General features: G+C 29.0%; 1 protein-coding gene across 2 annotated transcripts in view; it reads left to right on the top strand.

Annotated features, from left to right (window-relative positions):
- LOC129920107 (Krueppel-like factor 6) overlaps positions 1 to 19,757 on the top strand; it is a 190,464-nt gene that overhangs the window by 63,469 nt on the left and 107,238 nt on the right. For both annotated transcript variants that reach the window (XM_056001306.1, XM_056001305.1), the window contains one exon: positions 9,068 to 9,125. In XM_056001306.1, the coding sequence (XP_055857281.1) occupies positions 9,068 to 9,125 (58 nt within the window). The remainder of the gene's footprint in view (positions 1 to 9,067; positions 9,126 to 19,757) is intronic.

The following is a 19,757-nucleotide window of genomic DNA, read 5'->3' as shown; positions in this document are numbered from 1 at the left end:
TTAAAGAGGTTTTTACGGGACTTCATTAAAATGAAAAATTATATCAGACTCTAGAAACCTTTTTGAAATTCAATCGTTTTTTAAGAAGATAATTTCCTTATTCACTATTTCTTACAATTTTATAAAATGGTTGAAAGAAGTGCTTGAAAAAACACACCAAAAAAATCACCAAACATAAGATGAATATATGTAATCTGTTAGGTGATATCTGAGAGTCGAAGTGTTTATTTATTTTTTATAAAAAAGAAGCATTTTTTAAAATTTTATTCAAATTACTGATTGAACACTCTTGTTTAATCTTTGAAAATGATCAAACATTGAACATTATCATAATTCTTGTAAATGTCAAAATTCAGTTTTTAATGAAATGAATGAAATGAAATTCAAAATTCTGAATTTTTGATTTTATTACAGATAATATAAAATAAGGTGAAAAAATGGGAATGAATGCTAATAAAATTTTGTTTTGCTCAATTCCTTCGTTTTGGCATTCCATAACATATCTCAAAAGTCTTTAAATATCTCATGGACAGTCGCGATTTTGAAGGTCAAAGCGCGAAATGCAGATTTTCGAAATTAGCCAAAATAGACGATGTTGTTGACAGTTTCAACTTTCGATTTTCTCAAACCCCGAAAAAAGAATAAGTTGAACAAGAAAGGTTTTGCATTCAAATGTTATGTTTTTATTTGTCTGATTGGTGTTTTAAATACTTTATATGATGAAATACCATGATAAAAAGAAAAAAAATGTAGGTATCTCTAACGTTGCTAAGCAATTTAAATGTCACAAATATCCTAGGGATTTTTTTTTTTTTTTTTAATGAAATATGGTTAACTTTTAATTTTTAAGCATGAGAGTTGAGAAAATATTCTGAACACAGCAAATGTTCAACTTGTGTTTTAGACTTTCGAGTTAAAGCCAATTCTCAAATTCAAAATAATTGAGAAAATCGCTTTAACAGGATTTTTAAAAGTAAAACATTCAAAATATAAGCAAGACCTTACTACCCTACTCTAATTTTAGATAAAGTTATATTACTGCTTTTTTTTTACGTAGGTATGTTTGGTTCCCCAGAATTGGCATGCAAGAGAAATCCATAATATAAAAGTCGATCCATAGAAGTCGAATTTTTTTTTTGTTTGTAAAAAAAGATTTTTAGCACAATAGTTTTGGCAATTATGAGTGGGCAAAATGTCGTCAACAGTAAAAAAAAACATATTTTAAAGCATCAAGGATAATTATGTATATTCGACAGGATTATAATTGTTACTTTCAAAAACCGCCAATTCAAATGACAAATTGAATGCTTTTCGGTTCACTGTGGCGTATGCTTAATTTTTTTTTTAATAGAAAAACTTAAACGTAATATTTCTATCACTGACCAAATTATCTAGTTGTTTTATGTTTGTTTGATGATTTCTTTGTGTATGCTAATAACAAAATGAATAATATAGTTGACCTTTGAAGATTTTATATATTACTTGAATGATTTATTTTCCAATAGTTTTCTAGTGATTAGTTTTTGTGCTTTTAAAAATAATTTTTTAAAAATGCTTAAAAAAGTGAGAGCAGCGGTCTAATCTATTATTTATTGTATAGAACAAACATAAAATTCAGTTCAAATGCATTAGAAAACATGCATATCCTGGCATTCTTAAAACTTAATTTGAAATAATTGCTATCAAAAACTATTTGTCTGTTTTTTTGTTTGCGTTTTTTATTTAATGTATTGTTTAAAGGGCGGATTTCATAGATTTAACTCAAGTTTCTGAGGCGAACTTCTGAGGAGACTTGAGGATTTCATCAGTTCACATCAATAAACCAAAACTTAAAGCAATGCTGAAGTATTATTCACTCATATGAAAAATGACATATCTTCGGTCTCATAAGGAAACCTCGTAACTCCACTTTTATTCGAAAATTTCTTTTGAATGCCATTTTTTAGAAAATATGTCAGCGGAGCAACCTACACTAAACCAAAAAGGTACATAAAATTAATGAATTTGTACATTAAATTAATGTAAAAATTCATGGGAAATGAGCCAATGTACAAATTCATTTAATTTAAGAATCTTTTTATGAACAAATTCATAAGGGAATGAATCTTTCTTAAAAATTAAGAATAAGTTCTTAAATTTTAAGAATTCTGTTCATAAACGAACTAGAAAAATTTTAAGAAAACTTTCTTAGATTTTAAGAAAAGTTTCTTAGATTTTAAGAATAGTTTCTTACATTATAAGATTATTTCTTAAATTTTATAATTTTTTTCATAAATTACGTAAAAATTTAAATGAAATGTTGCTTAAATTTTATGAAAAAAATCATAAAAACTATGAATTTTTCTTAAAGTTGTATGATTGTTTTTATAAAATATAATACGCTTTTCATTAAAATGTATATGCATTTATTTATATAAATGCATATAATACATTACCATTTCCATTCCAAGCCTTTAATTTGTTCCTAAAAAAAAATTGTATTCCAAACAAACAAACAAACAGCAAAAGAAAACAACCCAAAATCTAAAACAAAAAAATGAAAATTGTTTTTAAAAATAAAAGAAATTATTAAGTTTAAACGTTATAAAAAAGTTTTATTGATCATTATCACTATAAATTTCACTATAAAGTTAATTTTTAATTTAATTTTACTTTTTTAATGGATGCATCATCTGGAAAGATAGAAAAAAGTTTGTATTAGTAAAATGAATATGTACTATTTGATTTAAAAAATTGAAATAGCTAGAAGGTTAAATTATCTTTTACCTTATTGTAATCGGCAGCATTAGACTCTGGAGCTGAAAAAAAAAAAATAATACAAAATTGAATAAGTTGGGGAAAAATAAAAATATAAAGAATTTAGGTAGGCATCTACATCATATAGAATTATTTGAGAAATGTTGATAATATTAACACTTACCTACTAAATTCTATGTTTTGCTTTAGTTTGCAATGACAATTTCAAGTGTACAGGATTAGTTGAGAAGTTAGTTGAGATTAGTTGAGTTTTTATTTTGTGTTGATTTTTTCCCCTCTGCCGGCCGGTCCAAAGTTGAAGATTACGTATGTGCCTCCTTATTTCACAAAAATATCAAATTACGATTTTTAATTTCAAAATATGCAACTACGAGTATAACAAAACAAAAAAAATAAAATATGTTTAATATATAAGAGAAAGCAATTTTTAACATTCTATGTTTTTATACTTATCTGAGTATATGGGAAAGAGGCAACGGGAACCACCAATATTTTACACTGTTGAAATGTACTAATACTCTTCAAAATTGTCTAGGTGGTTGAAATGCTTAACACTGTTTATAATAAATATTGTCTTTTATTCACAAACTTTTATAACTTATTTCGGCAACGACCGTCCACTTTGAATATCAGATTTAAAATTAAATCTTTCTGAGGCATAGATTCAGAACAACAGTTATTATTTTCTAGATTGATGAAAAAGTACATAGACTTTAAGAAAATATACTTAAAAACTCAAAACGTAAGAATTTTTTCATAAATTATATGTACTTTCATAATATTTAATGAATTAATTCTTAAATTTTGGAAAAATATGAATTTCGAACATAAAAAGTATGAACAGATTCTTAATTTTAAGAATAAGTTCTTAATACCGAATACAGGATAACGGTAAAATATTCCTTGTTTTTCGATCAATGAAAAAATACATTCATTTTAAGAAAAAATACATTCATTTTAAGAAAAAATACATTCATTTTAAGAAAAAATACTTAAAAACACAAAATTTATGAAATTTAATAGATTTTTTTCAATTTTAGAAGGGAAAAAAGTCAATTTTAAAAACTATTTTAACTCAAAATACAACTGAATGGAAAATAATAGTGAATTTCATTCATAAAAGTATGTCCAGATTCTATGATTCAGCAAAATATTCTTTCAAATTGGAGCTAGAAGTTTATGAATTTATTCATAAACTTTCGTATCCGTTCTTAAAAAAAATTCATAAAAATATATTCCATAGGAAAATTTTTATGAAAACTGATTCTTAAATTTTATGAATCTTTCTTAAAACTAAACTTTTTTTTTAAGAATTTGTGCTTAAATTTAATGAATTTTTCTTAAAAATGTATGAATTTTGGTTTATGAACGAGATTCATAGTTTTTAAGAATAATACTTTTTTCAGTGTAGAAAATTTGAAGTCATTCCAAAAACTCTAAATAGATTTAAATTCGAATTTTGCACAGCACGTTACTCCCCAACTAGTCTGTTGTTTCTGTACTCTTTCGTCTCTTCTGTAAAATTTTGATTTTGGGAGTTACGAGGTTTCCTAACCTAAAATTTTTTGAATATTCTTAGCTACATTTTAAGACCATAATCATTAACATTAGTTGTAACGTTCTTATGTTATAAGCGTTTGAAGGTAGCCATATTGAATTTTTTTAAATCAAAGTGAAAACTTTTTTTTTTTTTTTTTAATTTTTGTCAAACAAAATTTCGCTTGTTTTTACTATCAAACCTTTTTTCAAACCTCATTTTCTCCGCCTTTTTTTTTTATATTTCTGTATAAATTATCGATAACACAACAATTTAAGTACCTTGACATTATGTTTTTATCAAGATAAAAGTAAAATCTGGATAATCATCTGGATTTTTCAAATATCTATATAGACGTTGTTTTTTATACGTAAATGTTTTGATTTGAAATATCTCGATGTCGTTGTGCAAAATCTGTATAGAGAAACAAAAAAAACACACCTAAAACAAACTAAGTAAGTAAGACTGCTTGAACGAATGCTTTAAGTATTAAATATTTGAATTAAATCCGTAAACTAGAAAAAATTGTACCTATTCTATTTCATTTATAAGATAGATGTAAAATATAAATCTTCAAATATAGACAAAATTATTTCGAAGAAGAAACATCAAAATCTGAAGCAAAACAACATTAGGTTTATTCAATTTTGAAAGAACGAGTAAAAAATAAATTTCCGTCAAATATGAAGGACATTTTTCAAAGCATCAAAATCTATCAATGTCCGAAATTATCTGCAATTATTGCTACGTCAATGATTCAACAGGGATTCTATCTTTGTGTTTGTGTACGAAAATCTAAATAGATTCATCAAATAATGACACGAACAAACTAATAAAAGTCAAACAACAAATTTTAAATTGAGTTTTACCAAAAAATTTCTCAGAATAAATTGCAATTTATTCACACAACTGCTTCCACTGTTTGGTCGAAGGTTCTTCGGCGTCCGTACAAAAATAAATTCTAAAAAAAAAATCATAAAATCACTGTCAACTTCTATATTCCCAGCTATAGCCAGCTGCTCACGTGCCCACATCTAAGAAGTGCTGGCTGGCTTGCTTGCTAGCTTACTTAGGCACACAATAGCCACCGTTAATGTATCAAATAATTGTAACGTAGTAGTTACTATCAAGGTCGTGGGTGTGTCCCAGCCGCCACCGCAGTGCTGCCGCGTCGCCGGTCGCCGCCACTGCACTGCTGCCGCAGCCACAAAAGATTGTCAAATCGAACAAACCGTGGTAATAATTCGTGTTGACAATGATTCCGAGTGACTTAAGTTGCTTGTTTTCACATGAATAGATCGCGCGTTGTTTAAATCCGAACTAGATGTCGCGATTGTCGATTGTTGTTGCATAGAAAACGACGATGTCTATGTTGTTCCACTCTGATTAGGGTGGCCAGAAATTAGGTTGACATCGATCGACACCAAACCCAACAATATCTCTTATATATGTTTATACAGGGTGTCCCACAGTCACCGCCCCAAATGAAAACCATGGATTCCTGGGGTCATTTTAAGTCGAAAAACTTAAGTGGTAATTTTCTCGTTTTCGTCCCGTTTTCGAGTTACCACGGTTTTTATGATTTTTGCTCTCTTGTCCTTTAACTGGCCTTATCTTTGCCAAACTACGTTTGATTTGAAAGATTTTTTTTACAACCAATCAAGAATTTATTACAGTTTAAGTTTGTCTCAAAACTTTTTTTTCTGCGGACAACCGTTTCTCCACAATTTCGCATCGAACACAATTTTCTTCGTTTTTTAAGTTGTTTTTTACACTTTCATATCATTTAAGTCAAAAAAACACGTTAATGAGCATTGTTTTTTTGTGCTTTTTATTAAAGCCCAGTTAATTTTCATAAAAAAAATAAGTTTCATTTCATAAAAAAGGCTACTGAAAGTAATTAAAAAAAATAAACAAACTGAGTGAATTAAAAAAAAAAATAATTTTTAAATAAAAAATTAATTTAAATGAATTTAAACTCTTTCTAAGCTTTATCTATTTGTTCTTTTCTTAACCACAACAGCTCAGAAAAAGTTTTTAATTCATTTAAATTAATTTTTTATTTAAAAATTATTTTTTTTTTTAATTCACTCAGTTTGTTTATTTTTTTTAATTACTTTCAGTAGCCTTTTTTATGAAATGAAACTTATTTTTTTTATGAAAATTAACTGGGCTTTAATAAAAAGCACAAAAAAACAATACTCATTAACGTGTTTTTTTGACTTAAATGATATGAAAGTTTAAAAAACAACTTAAAAAACGAAGAAAATTGTGTTCGATGCGAAATTGTGGAGAAACGGTTGTCCGCAGAAAAAAAAGTTTTGAGACAAACTTAAACTGTAATAAATTCTTGATTGGTTGTAAAAAAAATCTTTCAAATCAAACGTAGTTTGGCAAAGATAAGGCCAGTTAAAGGACAAGAGAGCAAAAATCATAAAAACCGTGGTAACTCGAAAACGGGACGAAAACGAGAAAATTACCACTTAAGTTTTTCGACTTAAAATGACCCCAGGAATCCATGGTTTTCATTTGGGGCGGTGACTGTGGGACACCCTGTATAGTAGTTAGCTCGTGCCATAGTCTGCAGACAACTATAAAAGTCGGAGTCATGGTTTAAAAAAAAAAAAACAACACAGCAGCTGCCAATAACGCTAACTGTTGGTAACACACATTTACACACACATTATTTTGCACTTGGATATACCATGGCTAGTTTGATGTTGGATTAGCTTATAAAGTGCCAAGGTGGAAAATGTCTCTGTGCAGACATCTTAATCCTTGATGAAGGTTCTTTTTGTGAATTTAAGTTTTTCTTTTTGTATATGTCTTGTGGCTGTGATGACAGCAAACTTAAGGTTGATTCATCCCTTAAATGCGGAACTATGTATATCAACTTGCACCATCATACTAATCGGCTTCTTGAAGGGGTGGAGTGTTTTTAAAAAGTGCAAACTAATTGACAAGCTGTTCATGTTATTCCCACCACAAACGTATGCTCGGGTACTCAAGTGGAAACTGTTCGATATTGTTTCCTATTCTAAGTGTTTCGATGGTACATTTAAAGAAAAGTTATTAAGAAATTCAAATAAGTTGGAAAAAAACAAATTTCAAAGCAAATTTTCTGTGTATCATTCGATCTCAGCAGATAACTGACCTTAGATCAAATAAATTAATGTTCAAGTTAAAGGCATATTTATTTTAAAGCCTTGAAATGAAAAGACATGATTTCTCGCTTTTTACTTGACCGTTTTTGTTGAGTGTATTATCTATACCAATCGAACTCAACTGCCTGTCTCTGGCCTAATGGAATGGGTTGTTGTAGGTCGCGTAACTTTGCAACATTGTTGCAGTCACGTGTGCTTTTCCATGTTTTTGCTAGAAATACATTGTCAATATAGTATAAATATAGACAGAGTGGTGGTGGTTGTTACCCATAACCACCCGCCACTGTCACTTCTTGTAGACATCACGCAAGCACCTGTAAACCAGTTAAGTGTCAGCTTACAAAAGTTAAAGCTTCCGGTTCGAATAATTCGCACTGCAATTAAGTTCTTAGACGTTTTTTTGTTCGTTGATGGCTTTAAGGTTCATTTTAATTATCTTATACAGTTGCACTTATAGGTGGTATATGTAGGTATAGTACAATGAGTGTAGGGTGTTTGTAAGCTTGTTGTAGCCGCAGCAGGTGTCAGACAATATATATAAAAAAAAAAAAAACGAAAAAAAATACAATATCTACCCTCTCGGTGAAAGACAAAAAAAACACCACAAAGTCGCGTATCTCACAAGAAGCCGTACAAATATTCAAATAGGCAGCCTTATGATATCACGTCGCGAGTTAACGTCAAGTAGTCAAGCCTGCTACTGCGCTGCTGCCACAGTAACTGATTCTTGATTAATGTGACCACTGACTAAATTGGAGTACCCAAGCGATAGCAGGCAGCAGCACAGCCTCCTTGGAGGACCCCGCTGTCATTTATCAAAATCTAAAGGCATATCTAGCTCTTAATTTTACAGTATCGCCCACAACGGACACACTATGGGGTGGTTTACGGTCTTTCGAGTTAGATGGCTGGCCAAGTGAGCGAGCGAGCGTTTGCTCCAGCAAACTGTTGCATTTAATTTGCATCACTTTGCATTAGATTTCTGTTATAGCGAATGCACAACTCTTGAACAACGACGACGACGACGACACGAGAACGACCGACGACGTTGAAGTCGAAGCAAAAGACACAGTTGCAAACTTCGAGAGTAATTAATAACTATTAATATATCTGAGCGAGAACTGGTTAATAACTCACTTTGCTAGTCAAACGGTCCACTATTATACATATCGGATAGATTGGACGGCCACGCGGCCTGTGGTGCAGTTTCAGGGCCGTCGCGTCGTCGTGGTGGACACGATCGGTATACACTCAAGCTTATAGGTCGACCCTTATGCAATTTATTTAGACACCTCGGTCACCTGTAGGGAAGTTGTTTAGCTAAGCTGTTCGAGATATTTATTGAATTTATTTGCAAGTCCATTTTTATTGTATCTCGTTTAAATTTTCATTGAGGAAAAATATCAATCGATCGATCTATTGATCTAGTAATGATATGGTTCTTGTATACAAATGTAGATTGTAACAAAATGATACAAAGAGAGAGGATAGGTTTCCGGGTTTTTTTATTTTCACTTTTTCTTTTATTTTTTTTTTTTTCTTAAAGAACTTTTAACTAATTCTTCGTTCAATATAATAATATTTTCTATTTTGTTTGCATCTTTTACAGGCAGAGGGCCCTCCAGTACAAGTGGAACCAGTGGATCTTAGTCTACGATCACCAAGAGGTAAGTCGATTGATTTAATTAAATTGACTTTTTGCTATAATTTATTTATAGGAACCATCGATTAATGTTGATTATAACTTCATTTGATCTTTAAGAAAAAAAAAAAAATATATGTAACAAGCGGATTTCAAGAAAAATATTGGATTACCATAATGTTTTAATTTTTTTTTTTTTGCTTGTTTTGTGGATGTTGTTTTGTTTTGTTGCAAATTGAATTTGTAGGATTGTCAGATCCGCTAATAGTGAGTTGTTGTAATGTTATAGGGAGGTTTTTAATTTATTATTTGATTAATAGTTATGCGGGAGTAAATTAGAAATTAATGAGTTTAACATTTACAAGAGCCGGGAAATCATTGTTAGTTTATTTTTTCTTATTGAAAAAGAAAGAATATTATTTTCAACTGGAGAAGAAAAATCAAAACAAAAAACTATTGAAAAGCAGAACACAATTAACATTTCAGCTTCTACAAAGCTTCTTTAAGGCTTTAAAATACACCGAAAAAAAAACCAATATTTAACAAAATATCAAATTAACATTTTTTTAAATATCAGCCAAAAATGTGTTTTATGATATTTAAAATGTTAAAACAATATTTTTATTATCAGGATGATATTTAAATGTCACATTTTGGAATTTTTTTTTGATATTTTATTGTCATTTTTTTATAATCGATTTCTCATTCCAAATTATTGAAAAATATTAAATAAAAAATTCTTAATGTGTATACTAATTTTAAGGCGCTTTGTGTTTTTTCGAAGTAAAATGTATGATTTACTAAGGAAATTTGATCGGCACTAAGATTTTACTTCACATAGTTTGGGAGAAAATAACAAAACAATTATAATCACCTATAATAGAAAAAATAATATCACCATTATTTTGTAAAGAATATTCCCTTTCAGTAATGTTTTGAAAAAAGAAAGAAAATTCTTAAAATAATAAAAATAATAAAAATGAAAAGGAAAGAAATAGGTTTCATTATAATAAACTAAAACGTAAAATCTAGTCAACATTGATATTTTAATTGTCAAAGTGAAATTATCACTATCCACCTAAACTTAAAAAAATGTCAAAATGATATTTTAATTGTCAAAGTAAAATTTTCACTATCCCACCTGAAATTAAAAAATGTCAAAATGATATGATAAAATATCAAAATTGATATTTTAATTGTTTGACGACTTTTGTCACTGAAAAATGTTAATTTGATAGCTGTTATTATCAAATTTTTTTTGGGTGTAATACAATGGTCGGAAAAAGTATTTTGACAAAATGAACATTTTTCTAACTGATGAGAATAATCTGTAACGGTTAAGCATAAAATAAGGAAGTTGACGGTTATTTATAAAGTATATTATGGTGAATCTCACGATGGTCAATGTCAGTCATTTAGTTGGTATTATGCTTCGAGGCTGCATTTTTTGTATAAAAAGTATTAATTTTTGAGGGAAAAAAGTATTTTGACAAACGTTCTTTTTCAACGTTGGTAAATTAACGTAATGCATTTTACGTGTTTCAACCACGTATACAACTGACAGACTTGTTAAGGCCCCTATTTGTAAAAAATTGGGCAAAATGGCGGAATTTAACATTGAAATTGGTGCATCTTCTGTTGCAAGTCATAATTTCTGTGTGTCTGTTAAAAAATCTGTAGAGAATTGAATTTATCGCGGGAAACTAAAAATTACCAAATATACAAACACAAAAATATAATTATACTATTAAAAATTTACCACAAATGGACAAAAAACGAAAAAAATGCACTTAAAAAAATTGAAGCATTTTGAAGAATTCACTTTATCGCGGATTGACTCCAAAAAGTCTGAATTTGGAAATGCCATTCTTTCATCAAAAACCTTGTTAGCAAAAGTACCCTTTGCATTGAGCTCGAAGAAGACAATTTTACCATGTTTATGGAAAGATTATACAGTATTTATCTCATAAAACAAAAATTGAAAAAAAACTGAATTCTCAAAGGAACATTTTGGTATGCTTCTTTCATTCAAAAACAAACTTTTATGGACCACATTCTCACAAATTTCTATATCAATGATCCGGGAAACGAAAAGGAACTGTTGACGCTCCGTGAATATTTGGTCAAGTTTGTTCCAGAAGCGAAAAGCACAACAACATGTCCCTTTGAGAATTCAGTTTTTTTCAATTTTTGTTTTATGGGATAAATACTGTATTATCTTCCCATAAACATGGTAAAATTGTCTTCTTTGATCTCAATGCAAAGGGTACTTTTGCTAACAAAGTTTTTGATGAAAGAATGGCATTTCCAAATTCAGACTTTTTGGAGTCAATCCGCGATAAAGTGAATTCTTCAAAATGCTTCAATTTTTTTAAGTGCATTTTTTTCGTTTTTTGTCCATTTGTGGTAAATTTTTAATAGTATAATTATATTTTTGTGTTTGTATATTTGGTAATTTTTAGTTTCCCGCGATAAATTCAATTCTCTACAGATTTTTTAACAGACACACAGAAATTATGACTTGCAACAGAAGATGCACCAATTTCAATGTTAAGTTCCGCCATTTTGCCCAATTTTTTACAAATAGGGGCCTTAACAAGTCTGTCAGTTGTATACGTGGTTGAAACACGTAAAATGCATTACGTTAATTTACCAACGTTGAAAAAGAACGTTTGTCAAAATACTTTTTTCCCTCAAAAATTAATACTTTTTATACAAAAAATGCAGCCTCGAAGCATAATACCAACTAAATGACTGACATTGACCATCGTGAGATTCACCATAATATGCTTAATAAATAACCGTCAACTTCCTTATTTTATGCTTAACCGTTACAGATTATTCTCATCAGTTAGAAAAATGTTCATTTTGTCAAAATACTTTTTCCGACCATTGTATACACATTCACTTTTTCAATTTTTTTTCGGTGTAATATACACATTCACTTTTTCAAATTCAATAAAGGAAAATGGAGTTTTATTTTCTAAATAGAATTTCTGAACTTTAAAAAATGCATAGGTATGGTCCAGTCAAATTGTATCTCAGTATAGAAAGTAAACATATTAAGTCAACATTGTGTTTTGTAAAAAAGTGCTGCTAACAATGTTTACTCGTCAGTTTATTTGAATTAGTTCAGTTGAATGAAAGTCTGGAAATACAAAATTAAAAAAAAAACTTATGCCTAGGGTTTTTTGGTTACATCGAAAAACTTGTCGCTTCATTCAATTCAGCAGTATTTTTGCAATTTATGTGATCAATATTAGTTTTTAAAATTAAACGAAAATTAACGAAAATAGAAATTTTTTTTGTCAAAAACGGCCCTAACGCGGTATATTTGCGATATAAAAAATATTCGTTACTAAGAGTATTTCACAAAAAAAAAAAATTATACAGAAGCGTTTAAGTAATTCTAATATTAAAACTAAAAACCTTTAAAAACACATTTTCAACAATTATTTTGGAAAATATTTTTCTGATGAATTTTTTTTTAAGTTTCGTTTTTAAGTGTTGATTAAAAATGGAATAAAACCAAAAACTAAAGGCAGGTACTACGTAAGTTTGTTTCATTGTGTTTTTCGTTATTCACTTTTATCGAGCAATAACTTTACAGTTCTAGACCTAAATTCGTTATTTGAATGAAAATTTCTGCCTGAACATAATTCTATATTCCATGATTCTGCTTTTCTGTTATTCTGTATTTCAAAGTTCTGTAAACTCAATATTTTGTTTTTCAAAATTCTGCAAAACCATTATCCTGCTTTTCGAAATTCTGTTATTCATTCACTCTGCCTTCACTTTATATCAGCAATAGCTGTAAACCATATATACAAGTTGTCTAGTTGTTAAGAGTGAATATAAATTTTGGAAATTGTATTTCAATTATAAAAAAAGTGCGCACTCTTTTTTGCATTATCAAAACAATTTTTCTTTTATCATTTACAGAATTGCGAAATACAGAATTTCGAAATCCAGAATTCTGAATTTACAGAATTTAGAATTAGTGGAGTAACTAAAGCTCAAAATTTGGCAATATTAGGGAACCCGGCCGAACAGCTTAGATTTTGATGATCTTTTTTTCAAACGTCGGTAATTAAAAATACTTTAAAGTCTATAGATTAAAAATTTAGTCTATTGAATAGACCCTTTTGGATGGAACAAATTCGTTCAAGAGTTTTTATTGCTGATTATGATTCCTTGCCATACAAGAATACTCCAGCCAAAAGTGCTACTAAATCCGTTGGTGCATTTCTGAGAAAACGGCAACACTGGTCGGTTTTCAGTTTTTTTGATTTAACTCGAAAACCAAGCCTGACTTTGAAATGGTTCAAAGACACTTTTCATAGCAAATTAAATTTTCTGTCAAGTAAAGATGGTTAATAAATTTTAAAAATTATTTTTGACTAAAATTCTAACCTAAAATCAAAGAAAAAAAAGTTAAAAAATTGACAATTTTATTTTTTTCTTACTAAATCAAGGGGCATTTTGTGTATGTAGCCGGGACGTCCAAACTTTGTACTAATGAAATAAAGTAGAGGTAAAATCCTTTGATAATATGCAATTTTAATTTTTTTTTGTCAAGAAACAACTTAAATGTACCTATTCAAAAATTAGCACTTTTTCTAAATTTCTGACTTTTTTAGTTAAAAGCAAGTTTTTAAAACTCGATAAAATCGTATTAATTGGTAACTTTTTGACTTTTAAAGTAAACATACTTCGAAGGATTGATTTAATATAAACTAAATATGGCAAACAAAAAAATTTAATTGCATCCTTATGGCCTTTTGTGCAATTTTGTGTATGTGCATTTTTATAAATACGGGTTGAATGGATGGACGGAGAGCCATTAGCTTTGGTCTATTGCATAGAAGAACATTTAATACCAACTCTTTTACTGTTTTCAATGGCCTGAAAAACAATTCTTGAAAAATCTGCGACCAACGAAAAGTTTCTCTTGAAAAACGAAAACAATACTCTAATGAGTTTGAAACAAAATAGCTCAGGCAAATTAGTAAATCCAATTGCACTTTTCGCGGGATAAATTTTTTTCATGGAACGTGTTTAGGTGAATGTCCTTATAGTAAAAGTGAATTTTTTGGGATGATAAGATATCGGGAACAGCCGCCATCTTGGAAAAGAGGTCGGTGTCGTTTTTATTTTATAACTCCATTTTTACTCATTTAAACCAAAAATGTCCAAGGATAGACTTATTATAAATTAAATTATCTAAAAAATGATATACAAATGAATTCCGTGAACTGGTTAAATTCAATTTTATAGTCGGTCAAAGTCCAGGTTCTTCTCGCAAGGTTAAGACAATATGACATTTTTCCAAATATCTGAAGAACTTTTTATTTGTTTGGGATTTTCTTAAAGAATGAATTATAGCACTTTTAAGTATCGATGAAATGAACCCTTTATTGTTTTTGTAACCATCACATTGCAGAAGCAACCAAACGTCGAAGTCATGATATACGATTTTTTAACTGAACATTTCAATAGTTCAAATAAACAATCAAAAATTAAACACAATAGTCTCGAAAACATAACGGCTTACACGCCTCATATCTTGAGTTATACTTATCGTAATGCTGAGATTGAGGTGTTCATGTTTAGGAAAAATGACAGGGCATCAGTTCTTATATTTAGAATTATAAATAATGTCACTTTAGCTTATTCACATTAATTGGAAAATTCACTTCATTTAAAACCTCGAAAACCATATAAAGGTTTCAATATTTAGACGAATATAGTTAACAAACTGTTTACTTATATTTTGGTTATGCCTCCATTTCAAAAATTTGCTCGATCTAATAGAAGAAAACTTGTTATTTTCTCACTTTTGACTAGTAGAATGTGAGCTTCGACGTTAGGTGGCTCATACATTATGTTGGTTACAGTTACGAGAAAGGGCTCATTTTATAGATATTTAAAAGTGCTATAATTCATTCTTTAAGAAAATCCCAAACAAATAAAAAGTTCTTCGGATATTTGAAAAAATGTCATATTGTCTTAACCTTGCGAGAAGAACCTGGACTTTGACCGACTATAAAATTGAATTTAACTAGTTCACGGAATTCATTTGTATATCATTTTTTAGATAATTTAATTTATAATAAGTCTATCCTTGGACATTTTTGGTTTAAATGAGTAAAAATGGAGTTATAAAATAAAAACGGCACCGACCTCTTTTCCAAGATGGCGGCTGTTTCCGAAATCTTATCATACCAAAAAATTCACTTTTACTATTAGGACATTCACCTAAACACGTTCCATGAAAAAAATTTATCCCGCGAAAAGTGCAATTGGGTTTACTAATTTGCCTGAGCTATTTTGTTTCAAACTCATTAGAGTATTGTTTTCGTTTTTCAAGAGAAACTTTTCGTTGGTCGCAGATTTTTCAAGAATTGTTTTTCAGGCCATTGAAAACAGTAAAAGAGTTGGTATTAAATGTTCTTCTATGCAATAGACCAAAGCTAATGGCTCTCCGTCCATCCATTTAACCCGTATTTATAAAAATGCACATACACAAAATTGCACAAAAGGCCATAAGGATGCAAATAAATTTTTTTGTTTGCCATATTTAGTTTATATTGAATCAATCCTTCGAAGTATGTTTACTTTAAAAGTCAAAAAGTTACCAATTAATACGATTTTATCGAGTTTTAAAAACTTGCTTTTAACTAAAAAAGTCAGAAATTTAGAAAAAGTGCTAATTTTTGAATAGGTACATTTAAGTTGTTTCTTGACAAAAAAAAATTAAAATTGCATATTATCAAAGGATTTTACCTCTACTTTATTTCATTAGTACAAAGTTTGGACGTCCCGGCTACATACACAAAATGCCCCTTGATTTAGTAAGAAAAAATAAAATTGTCAATTTTTTAACTTTTTTTTCTTTGATTTTAGGTTAGAATTTTAGTCAAAAATAATTTTTAAAATTTATTAACCATCTTAACTTGACAGAAAATTTAATTTGCTATGAAAAGTGTCTTTGAACCATTTCAAAGTCAGGCTTGGTTTTCGAGTTAAATCAAAAAAACTGAAAACCGACCAGTGTTGCCGTTTTCTCAGAAATGCACCAACGGATTTAGTAGCACTTTTGGCTGGAGTATTCTTGTATGCCAAGGAATCATAATCGCCAATAAAAAGTCTTGAACGAATTTGTTCTATTTTTGCTCTGGAGCTCGGGTCTATTAAATAGACTAATTGCCGGTGTTGCCATTTTGATTTATTAAATTTAATTGAAGATTTTTGTTTTAAATATTCCCACGCCTCTTTCCCCCCCAGATACCGCACGCGCTGGGGTCCATTTTCACCGAATACGAAGTCATTTGCGGATGATTATCGTATCGGCACTTTTTAGTGTTTTTTGAAGGTAAAAACAAATTAAAAAGAACTAAATAAGTAAAGAGAATGGTAATACGAATATCAAAGGAAGGTCAAAGATTGGGACTGCTTAGTACAAGCATTTATTATATCTGTGCAAAATAAAAAAAATTTAAAATGAACAAAAAAATAAATTTAATATTTCATGTTTAATTTTCAGAAAGTGTCAAAATTTTAAAACAAAAATGTTTTAATAGTCAAGAGTGTTGATAAAAAAATAATTCAATATACATATGTACATACAATTAGGTATAAAGACATTAAATGAGAAAAGAATCAGTAAACATTGAACATAAATACAAAAAAAAAGTTTATGAGCGTGGTACACTGGTTTTTAGTATTTTTTTCAGACTAGTTTTATTAATATTAAAATCAAACAGATTAGTATTCAAATTTACAAGCTTACACATGCGAGTTAAGGGCACATGCATACCATAATTAGTACGGTGTTGTTTTGTGAACAAAAAACATTTTTTTTTCAAAAATTTTTCTTAAATTTCATAAATTAATTGATGCCAAAGGATTGTCTAGGAAATTCAAGGAAAAAAAATTTATATTGGAGTGAGGGACAATCTTATATCGTTCAAGCGATAGATGCAATTTTCTTATTAATTGACTTCTAACACAAAAAAAAAAATATTTGAACACAACGGCAACACCTACAATATTTAAAAAAATAAAATAATTTTTTATGCATTTAATAACCCCTACTGTTGAAAGTTAAAAAGCAAAAATTTAAAGTTCTTTTTTACCAAAGTCTTTGAGAAAATGAATTATTTCAATGCAAAAATTTAGTTTTTATCAAAAAACCCATTGAAATTGAAATATATTACCTTTTCTGCTTCGGAATTCAACTGATAATATTTATGGCCAAATTTTTATTTTTAAATAAATTCATATTTTATTAGAAAAAATTTGTAAAAAACTCATTTTAAATTTTTTTAAAAACCTTTTTTTTTTAATTCTGAGGTTGAGGACCATTTTTTCAAAAACTCTTGATTAAATTTAGTGGATTTAAATTTAAGAGATAAGAATGAGCTTCTGGCTTTTTAAAAATGTATTTTAAAACATTGTAGGTGTTGCCGTTGTGTTCAAAAAATTTTTTTTGGTTTGAAGTCAGTTTGTGAGAAAATTGCATTTATCGCTTAAACGATTTAAGATTGTCTTTTACTTCCATATATATTTTTTCCTTAAATTACCGAGAATCTTTTGTTATAATTTATTTTATGAAATTTAAGCAAAAAAATGGTTTTGTTAAAAAAAAATTAATTTTAATTTTAAAAACAATACGGAAACATCGGCAATATAGACTTTAAAGTATTTTTAATTACCTATGTTTGAAAAAAAAATCCTCAAAATCCGAGCTGATCGGCCGGGTTCCCTTATAATTTGCTTTAGTTACTCTACTAAATACAGAATTTTGAGTTTATAGAATTTAAAAATACAGAATTTTGAATTTACAGAACTTCGGAATACAGAACTTTGGAATCCGAATTTTGGCACATACAGAATTTTGATCCGAACCCTTATTAATACACACTCACTTACACGAGTGCTTTATGAACAATAGCTCAAAATGAATTATTAGGACACATTTTGTTTTTAGGACGCATGCTTAACCCTCTACTGCATGAATTATGAACGAAATGAAATAAAAATTTTTTTAACAACTTTTTAGGTTTATTAGGGATTGAAAAAAGCTATTACATAAAATTTTTTATTTTTTTACATATATATAAATTTTTAGAAACATAGACCATATATGGGTTAGTATGCAGCAAGTCAATTTCCAGCAAACAATTAATAACCCATATATGGTTTAGTATGCATTCAAGGTATGTTTTGTAAAATATGTTTTTATTACATTGGACTTTCCTTATTCATGGAATTTATTCAAACTCTTTCTTTTATCATTGTTGCAGAAGAACCCCTTCATTTTCTACATGTACACAATACGTTTTCAGTCCCGAAATTTGTTTTTGTTTGCCATTCAGGGATATGGTAGATGTTTTCAGTTAGTAATGAATTCAACGGCTTTTGCCCTTGGTTGTTGTGAGTGAATTGGAGTTTCGGGATTAGATGGGGCTGGACTTCCGTGACTTGTATATAACTCCCTCAGCTTTGTTTTGTTCCATCTCTGCTTTGATCACATGCCAAAGCTGAAGGGCATCATCTTTTTCGTGACATTTTAGGTGTTACAGATTTGCAAAAGTGCTCGGAGATGGCTTGTTTGATGTTAAAAAGGGCCAGAATCTGAAGCTAGATCGTCATCACTTCGAAAGCCATCACCAGTTTTAGCATTAACACACTTATTTTTTCCATAAAAAGTCTTCCAATTCATTTTACAAAAAAAAAAAAAAATTCCCACAAAAATCAGTAATGTAAGTCGCCAACGCATGATAACCCATATATGGTGTTTTGGAAAAAACGCAAAAAAAAAGACAAAAATTATTAAAAAAACAAAAAACAAACTTCTTAAACATATAAAAGTATAATAAATTCATACGAAACTTATTTTTAATTGGATGCAACTTACTTATTTCTTATAAAAAAAGACTTGAAAAGTTCACACTTTTATTCACTGATTTGCACTTCTTTTTGACATTTGGTGCAATATAACAAGAATAAATCGATATGAAATCGATAAACCATATATGGGTTCGTATGCGGTAGAGGGTTAAGTGGTAGATTTATATGTTACAATTGGGTAATGCGTGAAAAATCTTCAAATCTACCCCTTAAGCATGCGTCCTAACAAAAAAAAATGTGTTCTTATAATTCATTTTGAGCTATTGTTCATAAAGCACTCGTGTAAGTGAGTGTGTATCGATAAGGGTTCGGGTCAAAATTCTGTATGTGCCAAAATTCGGATTCCAAAGTTCTGTATTCCGAAATTCTGTAAATTCAAAATTCTGTATTTCGCAATTCTGTAAATGATAAAAGAAAAATTGTTTTGATAAACCAAAAAAAAAAATGCACCGTTATCTTTAAATTAAAGATGATTTATTGACCAATTTAGAGTTTATACCTAATCGAAAAAAGTGGAGAAGATTAAAATCTTGTATTCCTTTGGCTTTCGCAGTGGTTGTAGTAATAAAACAATTAAGTAAACATTAGCTTTTCCCGACGTTCCGACAGGGGTTGCTGTCTTCTTCAGGGGAAGTTACATAAAAATATAACAAAAATTGTTATCTACATTAAAAAGCTAAAATTAAAAAAATAAAAATGAGCAAAATGTTTGTTTGTTTTTGTTTTTATTTTTTTGTAATAT

This window comes from Episyrphus balteatus, chromosome 4, assembly GCF_945859705.1.
Source record: "Episyrphus balteatus chromosome 4, idEpiBalt1.1, whole genome shotgun sequence".
In the NCBI taxonomy this organism is placed as follows: domain Eukaryota; kingdom Metazoa; phylum Arthropoda; class Insecta; order Diptera; family Syrphidae; genus Episyrphus; species Episyrphus balteatus.
Note: the sequence above shows the minus strand (reverse complement) of the source record. Positions and strands in the feature narration are given on the sequence as shown.